The sequence below is a fragment of the Rutilus rutilus genome (assembly GCF_951802725.1).
Source record: "Rutilus rutilus genome assembly, chromosome: 8".
NCBI lineage: Eukaryota > Metazoa > Chordata > Actinopteri > Cypriniformes > Leuciscidae > Rutilus > Rutilus rutilus.
In genome coordinates this window covers 17,220,519-17,234,165 of record NC_140222.1, presented here as the reverse complement: position 1 = coordinate 17,234,165, position 13,647 = coordinate 17,220,519, and the positions used below count along the sequence as shown (strand labels likewise).

Sequence of the window (13,647 nt, the reverse complement as noted above, 5' to 3'; positions counted from 1 at the left end):
TCCCTTCACCATTACACTGACTCAGTTGATTAAGTAAACAATGTTTGATATAAAACATATTTTCTCTGCCCAGGTCATGCAATAAATCTGACATATGCAAGTTAACAGATCAAATATTCACATATCGCTGTGATCTCCCAGATGAAGGTTAGTTTTAAAGTAAACAACATTTTAACCATTTGCGAAGGACACATAATTGTATCCTTATTTAGTTACTTGGTGTTTGGCAAGGAAGGGCGTACTTTGCATCAGCAATACTGATTTAATGACAAACAAGTAATTCATAAGAAGACAACTGATGGCACCTGTATTCATAGCAACTTTATTTATTTAGTTTTCTTGCAAACAAACACCAACACCAACACTTAACATGAACAGTTAAAAATAATAGCAATTTATGCAAATAAATTATGGAAAGCTGGCAGCCTGCATGTTTCTTACCTTGACCAACTTTTTCCATATGGATCAATTTTCTGTTCTGATCTCAACAGGTCTGGGCAAACTACTGAGTCGACACAAATCAGAGGCCACATTTCTATGATGTAGACTTCTTACAAAGTATTTTACAGTATTTTAAAAATACAAAACACTAAAGTATTTTGATACCAAATATGGAGCCATTTTCATCAACCCTATCAATCACAAATTACAAAATACAATTTTTATTTTAAATATATATTTGAAATACATGTATCATAAATACTGCCCATCCCTGACAATGATTATAGTCTCTCAGTCAAGGTTACAACTCTGCACTAATGCATGATGGAAAGCAATGGATTGACATTGACTATTGATACATTGAATTTAAAATGTTGATTAGCTGGGCATACGGGTCAATATGTATGCACATCCCGGACCCTCAGTATAATAACCATCAAGTATCGCTCTAACATGCATAGGCCTATAAAACAGTGACATGCTATGGCAAACCATTTTTGGCAATGCTATAGCAACCTCAGTGTTATATTTTATTGTTTTCTTCTTATTTATATTAATATTAATGTTAATATTAATTTAATAATTTTCACTTGTTATCATGTGGGATTGAAGTTAGCATTAATGCATAGCATCAAATTGAAATAAAGAAATTGCTCATTTATATTTTAAGTCAAGTAACGAAAAAAAAAAAAAAGCTAATCTTGATTAAAAAATTAATTAAAATCTTCCTGAAAATCTTTTTTTTTTTTTTTTTTTTTTGGTCATAAAATGTACAATGTTGCTCAAAGTCACATGCTACTTCTCCTGTGAGTTCAAAAATGTAATGGGAGTTTATGATATTGATGACATCACCACAGCTCTTTTCTTATAACTGACCCTTGCATTACAACACTCCCCGGTCTCCCGTACTTCGAGAAGCACCATTGGTTTCACTGGGTGGCGCATGTAAGCCTAAGCCTAAGTTTATGGTCCCCTGTTGTGGGCGTGTTCTTAATAAATGGCAGCGAGGCTACTGAAGAAAATGGTAGCTATTGAAGATCTTCAAACCGGAATGGATTATTACTTATAAGTGTCTCATTGAAAAGCTTTAATTACAACTGTTCACATTTTTAAAACATTTCGTAGTTTGCGTAATTTGATGAATCGTCTGAGTTTTTTATTTTTTATTTTTTTTTTGCCTGTTTGAGACAACAAAGCGAAGCGAAACTTAAAATGTAGTCAAAATTTTGATATAACATAAATTAATGAATGCTCTTAAAATAAGTGAGACGCAACGACAGTGTAATAAATCAATCTTATGAAGGAGAAGAGGGTAAAGCCTGCATGCATAGGTGAGTAGATGTTACTTTGATTTTTTAGCGCAATTTTCCACCGGACAAAATTGCGATTGTTAACTGTTTGATTTCTGTTCTGTCTGTGCGCACCAGTCTTGCACTTCTATCTACTCCTCAACCAGACCACCTAGAGACTTCGGGTTTTCGGCATTATGTTAAGGAAGGTCTAATCTCGGGAACGCACAAAAAAAAATCCAGGAAAAGATTTACTATCTCTTAGTGTTGTGATCCCATGAGGTGAGAAAATTGCGCTAAAACACTCACTGAGTTTTTATTACTTGTTTTGTTTAGCCTATAATCAGTCTGTATATTAAATAGCCTACGCTGCGATTTATGTTCCAATTAATTATTTAGTATTTATCTATTGAAATGTGTTGGTGATCACATTGTTAGGGTTAGGGTTATTTTATATTGTAATCATTTTTACATTATTACAGTTTTTACTGTATTTTTGATCAAGTAGGCTAATGGAGCCTTTATGAACATTTCAAAATCTTAAAGATTCGGAATTATGAACAGTAGGCTATATTATTAATAATAAAAATAATCATAAGAAGGATTTTAATATTATTTTCTCCAGTATTTAATTTTTTATTTAAAAAAAATATATATATATATTATTTTTTCATTGCAATCCTATAGTAGCCTATGCTTTCAAATGACACTTGGATCCTAAGTACAAATGCAAGAAAAAAAGTTTCCAAATGTCAGAACATTCTAAAGTGTCCCACTTTAACACTAACAGTAGCCTACATCATATTACAAAACATCACATTAACTGACTGTACAAAGTTTATGTTCAAGCTGGAATTTGGAAAAGCCACAATGACCTGTGTGACGTAAAAGGAAGGGCGTATTATACAGTGAATGACATACAGTACCTGAGCATTGCACTTGAGTAATTTGTTCTCTGTCTTCAGAGTTTTAGAACATTGCTTTAGAAAACCATATTTTCCTAAGCATAGTTTTTATAACATTACATAAAACTTTAAGCTTGATCATTTAATTTGTTTGCGATTATTGAACAAATTAATAAGGTTTTATTTCTGTTGGATTTAAATTTCGTTAAAAAAGGAAAACAAGTAATTTCAAGTGTTCTTATTTCAGAATGTTCTGCAAACTCCTGAAGAAAATGGCTCATGCATTTGTTGTGATTTTTTTATGGCATCTGATTGGTAAGTTATGAATTTGTTTTTGTACATAGTCAAAATGTAGTGTTTAAATGTAGCCTACAGTATTCAGTAGCATCATCCGATAACAGATCCCCATGAAATCGAGTCAGTTATTTCACACCGCAACCAACTTTTATGTACTTTCTCAAAATTATATTAGAAAAAGTTCATTTTAACGGACGGAACCAGATGATCCTGGATGATCGTACGTTATTTGAGCTGTTTCTGGATAAAGGTAGACTGCTGACAGTGAGTCGTGTTGACAAAGTTCAGGGAAAACTTCCTAATGTCAAGTTTAAAGTTTTAGGTACTGACTTACACAGCCTTAGAGGTGACCCTTGAAACACGTCATTTAAAGACAATAGAGACAATTACCCCCGACTGAAGAGAATAGTACCCCCCAAACTGTATAAACATCACATAGTCACAAGAACTAAGACTATGTAAACATTCACACATAGTTTGACTCTCAGTAGGAAGATCAAAGACTGACAAAACGCCTTCACTGGAAACTACATTTAATCTAATCAGTAAATTGATGACATCATGTTCACCTTGAATGCCCAATACAGTGTAGTTCACCTTAGTTTTTCATGTGATGTTATGCAAGGAAGTAGGATCAGCAGATCTTAAACAGATTCCTACACTCGTTACACGTGACGTATCTTAAAATATGTCTGTGCCATTGTTTGTCTAAAGATGCACACCAACAATGTTTTTTTCTAAGCCACATTTATAAAGTTATAAAGTTCCTGATTTAACTAAGGCCTCTCTCATGGGCGGATTGGGACAAAACTTCAGGCCGGGAAATCTCACACTCATCCAGGCCATCCCATACACCCACAATAAATTTTTGTATGGCCATCACAATCACATAAAAAAGGTTTAAATCCTTAGGCTGGGACATGCAAAATAATTGAAAATTCTCTCTTGAACTGCACAATCACTTCCATTTTCCTTTTCCTTCTCCTCATTTTCCCTGATATCTCTCTGTCTCTCACTTGTGTGTGTGTTTACATTTTTCACTAAATTTCTTGTACCTTTCACTTTTTCATTAACATATCTCCACCTTGTTGTAAAACAACCACCTCATTGTATTTTGTCTGTACATAATATAAATTAATTTTAGTTAAATTCTAAATTATTACAATACAACCAGGTGTTGTTTTAATTTAAAATGATTTAAATGTTCGAGATTTAACAAAACTATTTTATCTAAAATGCCTAAATGTCTAAATTTATTACAACTACATCCTAAAAATATCTTTATAGAAAAATCCTAACAGTGAACATGTTATTACATTATCATGAGTGATGTTTTTCCCAAATGAAAATTAACGATGGTTTTAATATAGTAAAAGTATTATAACTAACCACGTTTTTTTGGCAGTTTGATTACCATTTGTATAACCAGAGTTTTACTACAAATACAAAATGATTTCCTTTAGCATAGAGTATTTTGATTGATGATAGTAATGCAGTTGCTAGCAGTTTAATGGTAAACAATATTCAGACTTATAAAACTGTGTGTACGCCAGAACCTGTGCAAAATCACCTTTATAAATCCCAGTCAGCGGAAGATTGTGCGCACATGTCTCGTCCTCGAAATAACCATATATGGAGCTTACAACACCTAGTTTGCATATCCTCATCTGCATATCATTTGCATATGCTCAAATTGTCGTGATACCATGTTTAACGATACAAGATATTAGGAAAAGATGAGATCCAGATGTGCTGTCACATTAAATTGCTAAAAATCATTTAGTAGCCTATCCTTGCCTTGTTTTTAAATAAATAAATCAAATAGTAAAGAATACATTTCACATAATTTTTTTCTCAATCTTTTCCACTGGCCAAATATTATTTTAAATTGATTTATATTTTAATGTAAACTGATAAGGCCTTATTGTGCATTATTTGCATGAAACTATTTTCTTAGACAATTCGTTATTATCATGGTAAGCAGTCCTTGCCGTAATTAAAACATTAAAACACCAACATGCCACAGATAAAGTGTTCAATAGCATCGCATCCATCCACAACAAATATCTATTTATTAGAATATAAAAAATTTGTAACTTCTCAGTAATGATTTCATGTAATTTAAATGTTTAACTCCATTTATGAGAATGGCATTTAATCTAAATATTTATATCAGAAGTAAAACATAGTTTAAATTATTATTTTATTTATTTAAACTGTTATTGTGAACATGCACTGTATGTATGATTAGGACTGAGACATGAATTAGGACTGGAGATTTACGTTTACCTTCATCTGCCGTTAGATATATAAGCTTCAGCAGTCAGCAGATAGAGTTGTGGTTAGATATTCTAGCTCCACATATTAGGCCCAAATTACATTCCTCCTCATTGCTGGAGCTTTGGCGAGGAGAAGCTACACGTAAGCTTCATTTGCTCTGCAGTGAGCAGCTTCTCCTAATGCTGGTTTAATCTAAACCCTGTCTGTGAAACCAGGCCTGAAATTGGTGCAACATATAAAAGAGGTTTTAGAATGATTCTGTTTAAATAATAAATAAATAAAATTACAGCAATGTTTTAATAAGTGCCATAATGATCCAACCAAATGAGAACTTAATGTTTGATTGAGTAACATTGTCTGTTGTTCTGCAGGAGTGTTTGGTGCTGATAAAGATGAAGTGAAGACTGTGCCAGTGAAGGAGGGAGATTCTGTCACTCTAAACCCTGATCTTACTGAAATACAGAAAAATCTTAAGTTAGAGTTGTCATTTGCAGGTGTAATAATAGCTGCAATCAATATAAAAGGTCAGCAGATCTCATATAATGATAGTGCTGGGAGATTCAGAGACAGACTGCAGCTGAATCATCAGACTGGATCTCTGACCATCAAGAACATGAGAACCACAGACACTGGAGTTTATACACTAGAGATCACTGAAAAACAACTTTTGAGGAAGTCCTTTAGTGTTACTGTCTATGGTGAGTAGAGAATCATATGTTATTTGTTATTTTTGCTGTATATATTTTTTTGACATATTAAATGTACTAAATATTATTCAATATTTTCATTTATAATGCTTCTAAATCATTTATTAAATATAAAATATAGATACAATTCATCGCTATGTTGTCTAATATAGATTAATTGTGACCCATGCTGGCAAGTCAGAATGAGCACATTTTCAAAAATGCATGTTTTTTCTCCATTAAAAATAAATAAAAATGATGTATGATTTGTTGGAATCAAAAAAGGCTGTGCAACACCTGTTTGAAGTCAATAGAGTCAGCAAAGTCTGAGTTCCAAAACAAAATCACCTAGCAACCATGCCTAAAAATTCCTGGTAAATTTGCACCAAATTTGTCGCACACCAAGTCAAAACCAAATATCTATAGCCTATCGGAAAAATATATGTTCAACGATTGAAAATATTTAAATATAATATTTAACATTGTTTTCTGCTTGGTAGTCAGTTTGAGAAGCATGTCACTGGTAAAGGGATACCCATCCATGTAGCAAAAATATGCAACACAATATCAATAATAACAATAACAAATTTCCCATCTCATGTTAACAAGTTTTTTTTAAATAAGAACTAAAAGTTCTTGCACACTGAGTCCGAAATTTTCGCACGTTAAAAAATAAATAGGCCTACGACCTTGCATTGTGTCAATCACATTTACACACTTCCTCCAAAACTTTCGGATCTGATTTTTTGCATCGGTATAAGTATTTTGACAGTTCAGAGCCACCGAATGACGGATACAAAAAGATTGTGCTGTCAATCGATTAAAAAAATAACTCGATTAATCACACATTCTTAAATTAATTGCAATTAAAAGCACACATTTAATAGGTTTATATTAGTTTATATATTTTATAATGTAATAATTTCACAGTTAATCTCCAAATTAATGTAGAGACAACATAAAGACAGTATATTTTAAATACTTGTTCAATGGCATCTTTTTATAAATGAAGGCCAGTATCGCTGATACTAATACAGCTGTGTTAATATAAACATAATTTTTCCCCCCAATTTTAAAGGTCCCGTTCTTCATGATCCCATGTTTCAAACTTTAGTTATTGTGTAATGTTGCTGTTAGAGCATAAATAATATCTGTAAAATTATAAAGCTCAAAGTTCAATGCCAAGCGAGATATTTTATTTAACAGAAGTCGCCTACAGTGAACGGCCCGTTTGGACTACATCCCTCTACATCCTGCTTTAATGACGTCACTAGAACCGTTTTTTGACGGTAACCTCCGCCCACAGGAATGCTCCCTCAACTCTACCGAAATTTGTTTATGTACTTGCGCACTTCTTATAACTTACTGTGTTTACTCAGCTCTTACGGTGATTTTCTGAAGTAAAACTGACACTTCATCTTTTGTGTGATGTACAATAAACTTTATTAAACTCATCAGTATATGTTTGATCATCATTCAGACAGCAGACTTGTAGGCTATTAATAAATAATGGATACATACAAGCAGATGACAAATACGTTATAATAACCGTAATTAAACTACTAAACTATACCTGTTTCATCTCTACAGCACTCTGACTCTGGAGGCATTATTGTCCGACTTGAAATGAACACCGTTACTGAGAGTTTCTGATATTATCATCATTCCGTGAGATGAAATTGTCCCGAGAGACTAAAACAGCGCGTTTTTCTGAGCCCCAAAAAATGACAATTTAAACATGCTGTAAAAAAATGATCTGTTGGGTATTTTGAGCTGAAACTTCACATACACACTCTGGGGACATCAGAGACTTATTTTACATCTTGTGAAAAGGGGCATAATACGGGACCTTTAAACAATTATTGCCATCCAACATTACAGTGTAATTGAGAAGTGAGTAATTTTCTCTGTTCCCTTTGTACTTTGATTACCTTTATATATAACTATATGTTCACACATAATGTATACACATAAAACATGATATCAGAGTTTTAAAATCAAACATTTTAAAAGAGAACAATACATGGTTGTTTAAACCAATGAGCATTAAGCTGTGTCGTCAGCAAGTCGTTTCCCATCATGCTTTTGATCAGCGCAGTCAGTGGAGAGCAACGGCGCTCGCCTGCAGAATCCGACAGGTGCGCCTTGCGCTTGCGAGAAATTTTTTTCACCGGTGATCGGTTCTGCGCATATTTTGCTCATCTCAAACAAGCCTACTATGGACCTGTTCCAAATGGAACCCTAGGCACTCGCGGTCTTCCTCTGAGTCCGCACTTTCGTGACGTAATGCCGCTTTGACTGCCGGGAAGAAGTCTGCTGCGGAGCCCGCATCAGTGCGCAAATCGACCACATGGGGGCGCTCGCGAGCACCCTTCTGAGATCTAAAAATGACAAATGGGACACACTGCGGACTCACGGACTTAACAGACACGCGCACGCGGCAGCCATTGTAAGTCCACAAGACCGAAAGTGCACATGAAGTGTGCCATTTGGGACAGGGCCTATGAGTCTGATACCGCTCCATTGGGCTGTAATTATGGGGCGTGTTTCAACTGAACCAGGAAGGAAAATGCCTCTGCACTCAATTGGATAGACCTACAACCAATCAGAGCAACGGAGTAAGTGACGTATGTTTTTCATTCATGTTTCCGATCGACAAATGCCTTGATCGTGGTTCTCTGTTCCCCTTTTCAAATTAATGTGCTGTCGATATCTTCTATAACAGACGCGATGGCGGAATCTACACATGATGTTTCATAAACAAAGTTCGGGAAGTTCAACACGAAGTTCAGCACGTTCAAATAATCAATTCAATCAACTTGTCATCAAACAATTACCATGTCTACCCTATCAGCATGAGAGGAAACATATATTTATTCACTGTCAACTCCCCTAACTTTCCTTCTCAGTTTTCAGCATCCCTCCACTCACTCTTGGCCTGTTCTGTTGAGTAGTCCTACTCTGGGTTCAGTCCGAATACCGAGCCTGGAGCCCTCTCCTCGGACAACGTGTACGCCAAATATGCATCTATCTGACTTATTTGTAAGTGTGAACTCGTGAAATAACAATTCTCCAGCGGCAGTCATCTTTGTTGTAAACGAATTCAATCCAAGCGCTCGTTGGTGACGTGGATGATTACGTTACTGTTGATCATCTGTCCATCATCGTATAAAGCCCACCCTGACAATTTGATTGGTCCGAACAGCTTTTGTTCAGGCATAATAGCTCCACAACGGATCAAGTCCAGACCGAACTTCCCGACCTAAAAATGTTGTGGGCGGGGCTAAGTTTGGCTGGTATCTGTCTTAAATGTATCTACAAGGAGGCATTAATCGTCTCTGTCAATTTATTGAACAAAGAACACGAGCTGTCGAACACACTGCTTTTACATGCATACATGCATTGTTTACATGAGGAACCCCCGCTTATTCGCTCGCCTGTCACTCAAGCCTTCCGTGCTCATTGAGTACCCCCTAGTGGGCTGGGTAGAACATCACAACTAAATAGATAATATACAATACCCTGACAGTATCCAGGGTGGGTTCGCCAACCTTGAGTTTTAGGGATGAAGTCAGGAAACAACGCCATCTACTGACAGAGGGTGGGTTTACATTTACATTTGTTTTTTGTTTGTGAAACTCAGACCACATTTGTATGCGCTGTTGTATTTTTTTTTTTTTTTTTTTCAGTTATTGTAAAATAAGCTAATGTTCACTTCAAACCAAACTACACCCTTGAATAATTGGCTTTTATACTGCCACTAATGCCAAAGCAAATTTAAGAAAATATTATCTGGAAATATTTAATTCATATTAAGTATGTTATATATACTGTCAACCAATTTTAGAATGCACTGTATTTATTTGTGTTCAGTTAAGCAAATGTTACTAGTGAACAACAACAAAAAACACATTCCTGCATGGATGTGTGGCTAGATTAATAGTGATGAACACATACAGTCATTACAGTTTTAAACTGTGTCCATGCCCAACCATTGTTCAAGATTTGCTACATTACTGTCCACAATCATCTTGTTTTTATGGTGGCACATTATCATTGAAGTAGTCATTAAGTTGAGCAAAATGTTCCATATCAATTGCAAGATTTGCCGACCACAGTGCATTTAAAGCATTAGCCACCGACTGAGCACTCTCACTATCATCCATATCCATTACATCATATTGACAAATATAATAAAAAGCTTGAAAATGTGAAGTTTCTGCCGTGTTTACATTTTGTGTTTTTAGAAGATGGACACTTCCATGATACAATAAGGTGCCACCGCCAAGGTGTTTTGATTCATCACCAGAGGTGTTATTGCGACTGGTTAGCAACAAACTGGTTTTGTTTACATCAGCAAAGTCACATTTCATTGGTTCAGACTCATGCCATAGAGAATTCGCTATGAATATTCACAAACTTGTGCTGAGGGGAAGCACCAGTGGTCGAGAAGTGAGAAAAAGGCAATTTTTCATGAATTATTAAAACAAAGGAAAAAATTAGAAAGGCGCACCTCTCTGAAAACATACAAATAAAGATTATTTCAGATGTTTAATGGCTATCTGGAGCTTTGAGATCACTATACGAGGACTTAAAGAATTTTTTTGTGAAGACCTCAAATTCGACCAAAATTGACATATTTCCCTTGTTTTGGTTGTAGCTCGTAATTAGCCCGTGCACGTTCCATCTCATTTTGTAGCACGGGTCACAATTTGTCCGTTTCTTATACTTAGTGATTGTTTTGTATGCTTTTTTGTGTGCATATTTTCCAGCTCCTCTGCCCATTCCTGTCATTACCAGATACTGTCCTTCATCATCATCATCATCAGGATCATTGCTGTGTTCAGTGATGAATGTGTCAAGGGCGAATCTCTCCTGGTACGCAGGAATCAGTGTATTGTCCAGCATCAGTGTGTCTGATCTCAGCAGCAGCATCTCTCTACATCTGGAGGTGGAATATCAGGATAAAAACACCTACAGCTGTGTGCTGAACAATCCCATCAGCAACCAGACCACACATCTGGACAACATCACTCAACTCTGCTGTCTCACATGCGCAGGTCAAACAGGTTCAGGTAAGCAGTGATTTTAGCATTACTGAGCTGGAATGGATCTCTCATTTAGCAGCATAGCTCACTTCTTTACCGTATGCATCAATGCAGAAACTAACTAGCTTTCACAACTGTAACAAACCTGCAAATCAGCACATCTGTCATCCTAACTCTGTTCTTTGCTGGTTCTGTTGATATAAGATACACCAGTTTGTCACAATGATCCATTCGGAGCTGTTGATGAAACAGATCTTGATTGAAATGGAAGGTTCTGTTTCATCATATAGTTTTCCTCCTCCTCAGACAACATCTACTATTGTGGGTCTGCAGAAGCTGTTTTCCGATTGGTCGTCTCTGCTCTGATGGGCGTGGCTGCAGTGGCTGCTGTGGTTGTTCTCATCTATGACATCAGATCCAGAAAAGTTGAACAAGAGAGGAGAGACCAGACAAAAGCATCAGACCTTAATGAATCTGATATTTCTAAACAAGAATAGACTGTCTCTCTATTTTCTCTTCTTTTCTGAATATTTTTTTGAATGTCTGAAAGTTTCCTTGCAAACATTGAACATAGTTTCAGTACACAATGGCGATTTAGAGATACAGCTGTAAATATGTTTTTTAAAGTTGTAAACAAAACAGATTATTGGAGTATGTTTACAAGGAAGTATTATTTCAGTCTTTCTATATTAAAATGTTTTATTCAATGTTACTTGCTGTTTCTTTGTAATTATTTGTGGAATTTACTAATGATTTATGTGTAAAATTGTTTCTACACCTTTTTTTTCAGTTTAGGAGAGAGCGGGCCACAACCTAACGCTTTTTGACTTTCTTAGTTTGTGTAAACCTACTTAGTGTTCAAAGTATTTTTTTCCTATATTAATTTCCCACGTCTAATACAGTGAATACTTTTTTCTTGATTTGCCCGGGAAGATTGGAAGTGAAATGTGACAACATGGCCATAGGTGGGGTACATTGTAACATGATCATATAACAGATTAAAATGCTTAAAAACAGCAAAAAAAAATAAAATATACAAGACAAACTCAAATTGTCAATAAAATACAATTTTTAACTTTTTCACATAAAATAATGGCTTTTTAAATAATAAAAAATTAACTAATTTTTTTATTTGACAACAATCACCATGCAAAACACAGGTATATAACATAACATAACACAAAACAAAATAATAATTAATCATTTCATCACCTCTTTCTCTCAAAAGAATTCACAAAAGTTTCTATTGTGAATTATATCGCTAACATCATAGAATATCATAGTTTCTAATAGGGGAACATTGTAACGCAGTGTTACAAGTTGGGATTTAAACCCAGTGTCTTCTGTTGGTTAGATCAGCATTAAAGAACTAGCTCAACTGTTAATAAATAACTGATATAAGATTAAAATAATATCAGATTGGTCTACTTTTTAAATAAACACAAAAAAATTAAATTAAAAAAATGAGTGAAAAGTTAGAAATTTACTTTTGCAGTGGTTAAATAAATGTCCAGTTATATATGCCAAAGATTTCTGAATTTTGGCGCATTTCTTTCTCTAAATAGTGTTGATATGGCAGTAAATGCGCTTTAGGTTTCATCATCGCTGCATGTGTGGAAGTATTTAAACTTAATATGTTGCTAACAGATAAAATAAAAATAAAAAATTGTGGTGGGGTCAGTGAAAATAATTGCAGGAGCAGGTTCAAATTATGATCTGTCTGAACTGCTTTGTTAGTGTGTTGCATTTTTTCAAATAAATATTGATTTTTCAAGTCAAGTTTTCTTACTCAAGCGTCCTCTGTAAGCTTCCTCCTTCTTGAACTATTTCGTTAAAGGCACAGTATTAATAAGTTTTGCCACTAGAAGTCGCTTATTTAAAGGGATAGTTCACCCAAAAATGAAAATTCTGTCATCATTTACTCTCCCTCAAGTTGTTCCAAACCTGTATGACTTTCTTTCTTCTGCTGAACACAAAAGAAGATATTTTAAAGAAGGTTGGTAATTAAACAGTTGCTGGTCCCCATTAACAACTATTTTACTATGGAAGTCGTGGGGTCCATCAGTCGTTTGGTTACCGACTTTCTTAAAAATATCTTCTTTTGTGTTCAGCAGAAGAAAGAAAGTCATACAGGTTTGGAACAACTTGAGGGAGAGTAAATGATGATCATTTTTGGGTGAACTATCCCTTAAAAAAAGGCATATAGCTTGCCTTGATGACGATGCAAATGAGTGTGGAATCATGGGAGTTGTTGTCTTCACCTCCACAGCCAATGGAAAGGAATCCGACAGACTCGGGCAGAAGTCATATTCATGGATAAGCTAATATATTAAAGTTTTATTAACATTACTGTGGTATGAAGCAGGGCGGGGCAAAGAGCCTGTGACATTTTGTCTTGATGTTTTTATTTGCTTATGTCGCAGTCGGCTGCTGCCTCTCCTTTCGTTTTTTTAACGATTAAATGTAGGCTACTTTTAATGTAGGCCTACGCCCTTCCCTGATCTTGAACCTTTTTTACATTTATGTTTGATCACCCATTTTAGCTCATTCTAATGAAATAGATGCAAGTGCTGAATTATACAGGTCGCATTATTTGACACTCGCATGTCGCACTAAATGTAACCTTGATGTTTTTTTGGACCAAAACCAAAAACATTCAAGTATCCATTAGAGGACATTTCGTTTGAATTCTAAACCATGT

General features: G+C 35.0%; 1 protein-coding gene across 2 annotated transcripts; it reads left to right on the top strand.

Annotated features, from left to right (window-relative positions):
• The first annotated feature begins 1,350 nt into the window (after positions 1–1,350).
• On the top strand, positions 1,351–11,658 carry LOC311295905 (uncharacterized protein). Of its 2 annotated transcripts, XM_084417465.1 has the most exons (6): positions 1,351–1,772; positions 1,869–2,012; positions 2,883–2,950; positions 5,584–5,910; positions 10,671–10,973; positions 11,253–11,658. In XM_084417465.1, exons 2-6 carry the CDS (start codon positions 2,008–2,010, stop codon positions 11,441–11,443), a joined length of 894 nt encoding a protein of 297 aa, XP_084273591.1. In that variant the 5' UTR covers positions 1,351–1,772; positions 1,869–2,007; the 3' UTR covers positions 11,444–11,658. The 2 variants fall into 2 exon arrangements, with proteins under 2 accessions (XP_084273591.1, XP_084273590.1); XM_084417464.1 differs by lacking the exon at positions 1,869–2,012.
• The last annotated feature ends 1,989 nt before the right edge of the window (positions 11,659–13,647 follow it).

Excerpts from the sequence above, each read along its gene's own strand:
- LOC311295905 (XM_084417464.1), top strand. Across the intron at positions 2,951-5,583 it reads TTTTTTATGGCATCTGATTG|GAGTGTTTGGTGCTGATAAA; the intron begins GTAAGTTATGAA and ends GTTGTTCTGCAG. Across the intron at positions 10,974-11,252 it reads CGCAGGTCAAACAGGTTCAG|ACAACATCTACTATTGTGGG; the intron begins GTAAGCAGTGAT and ends CCTCCTCCTCAG.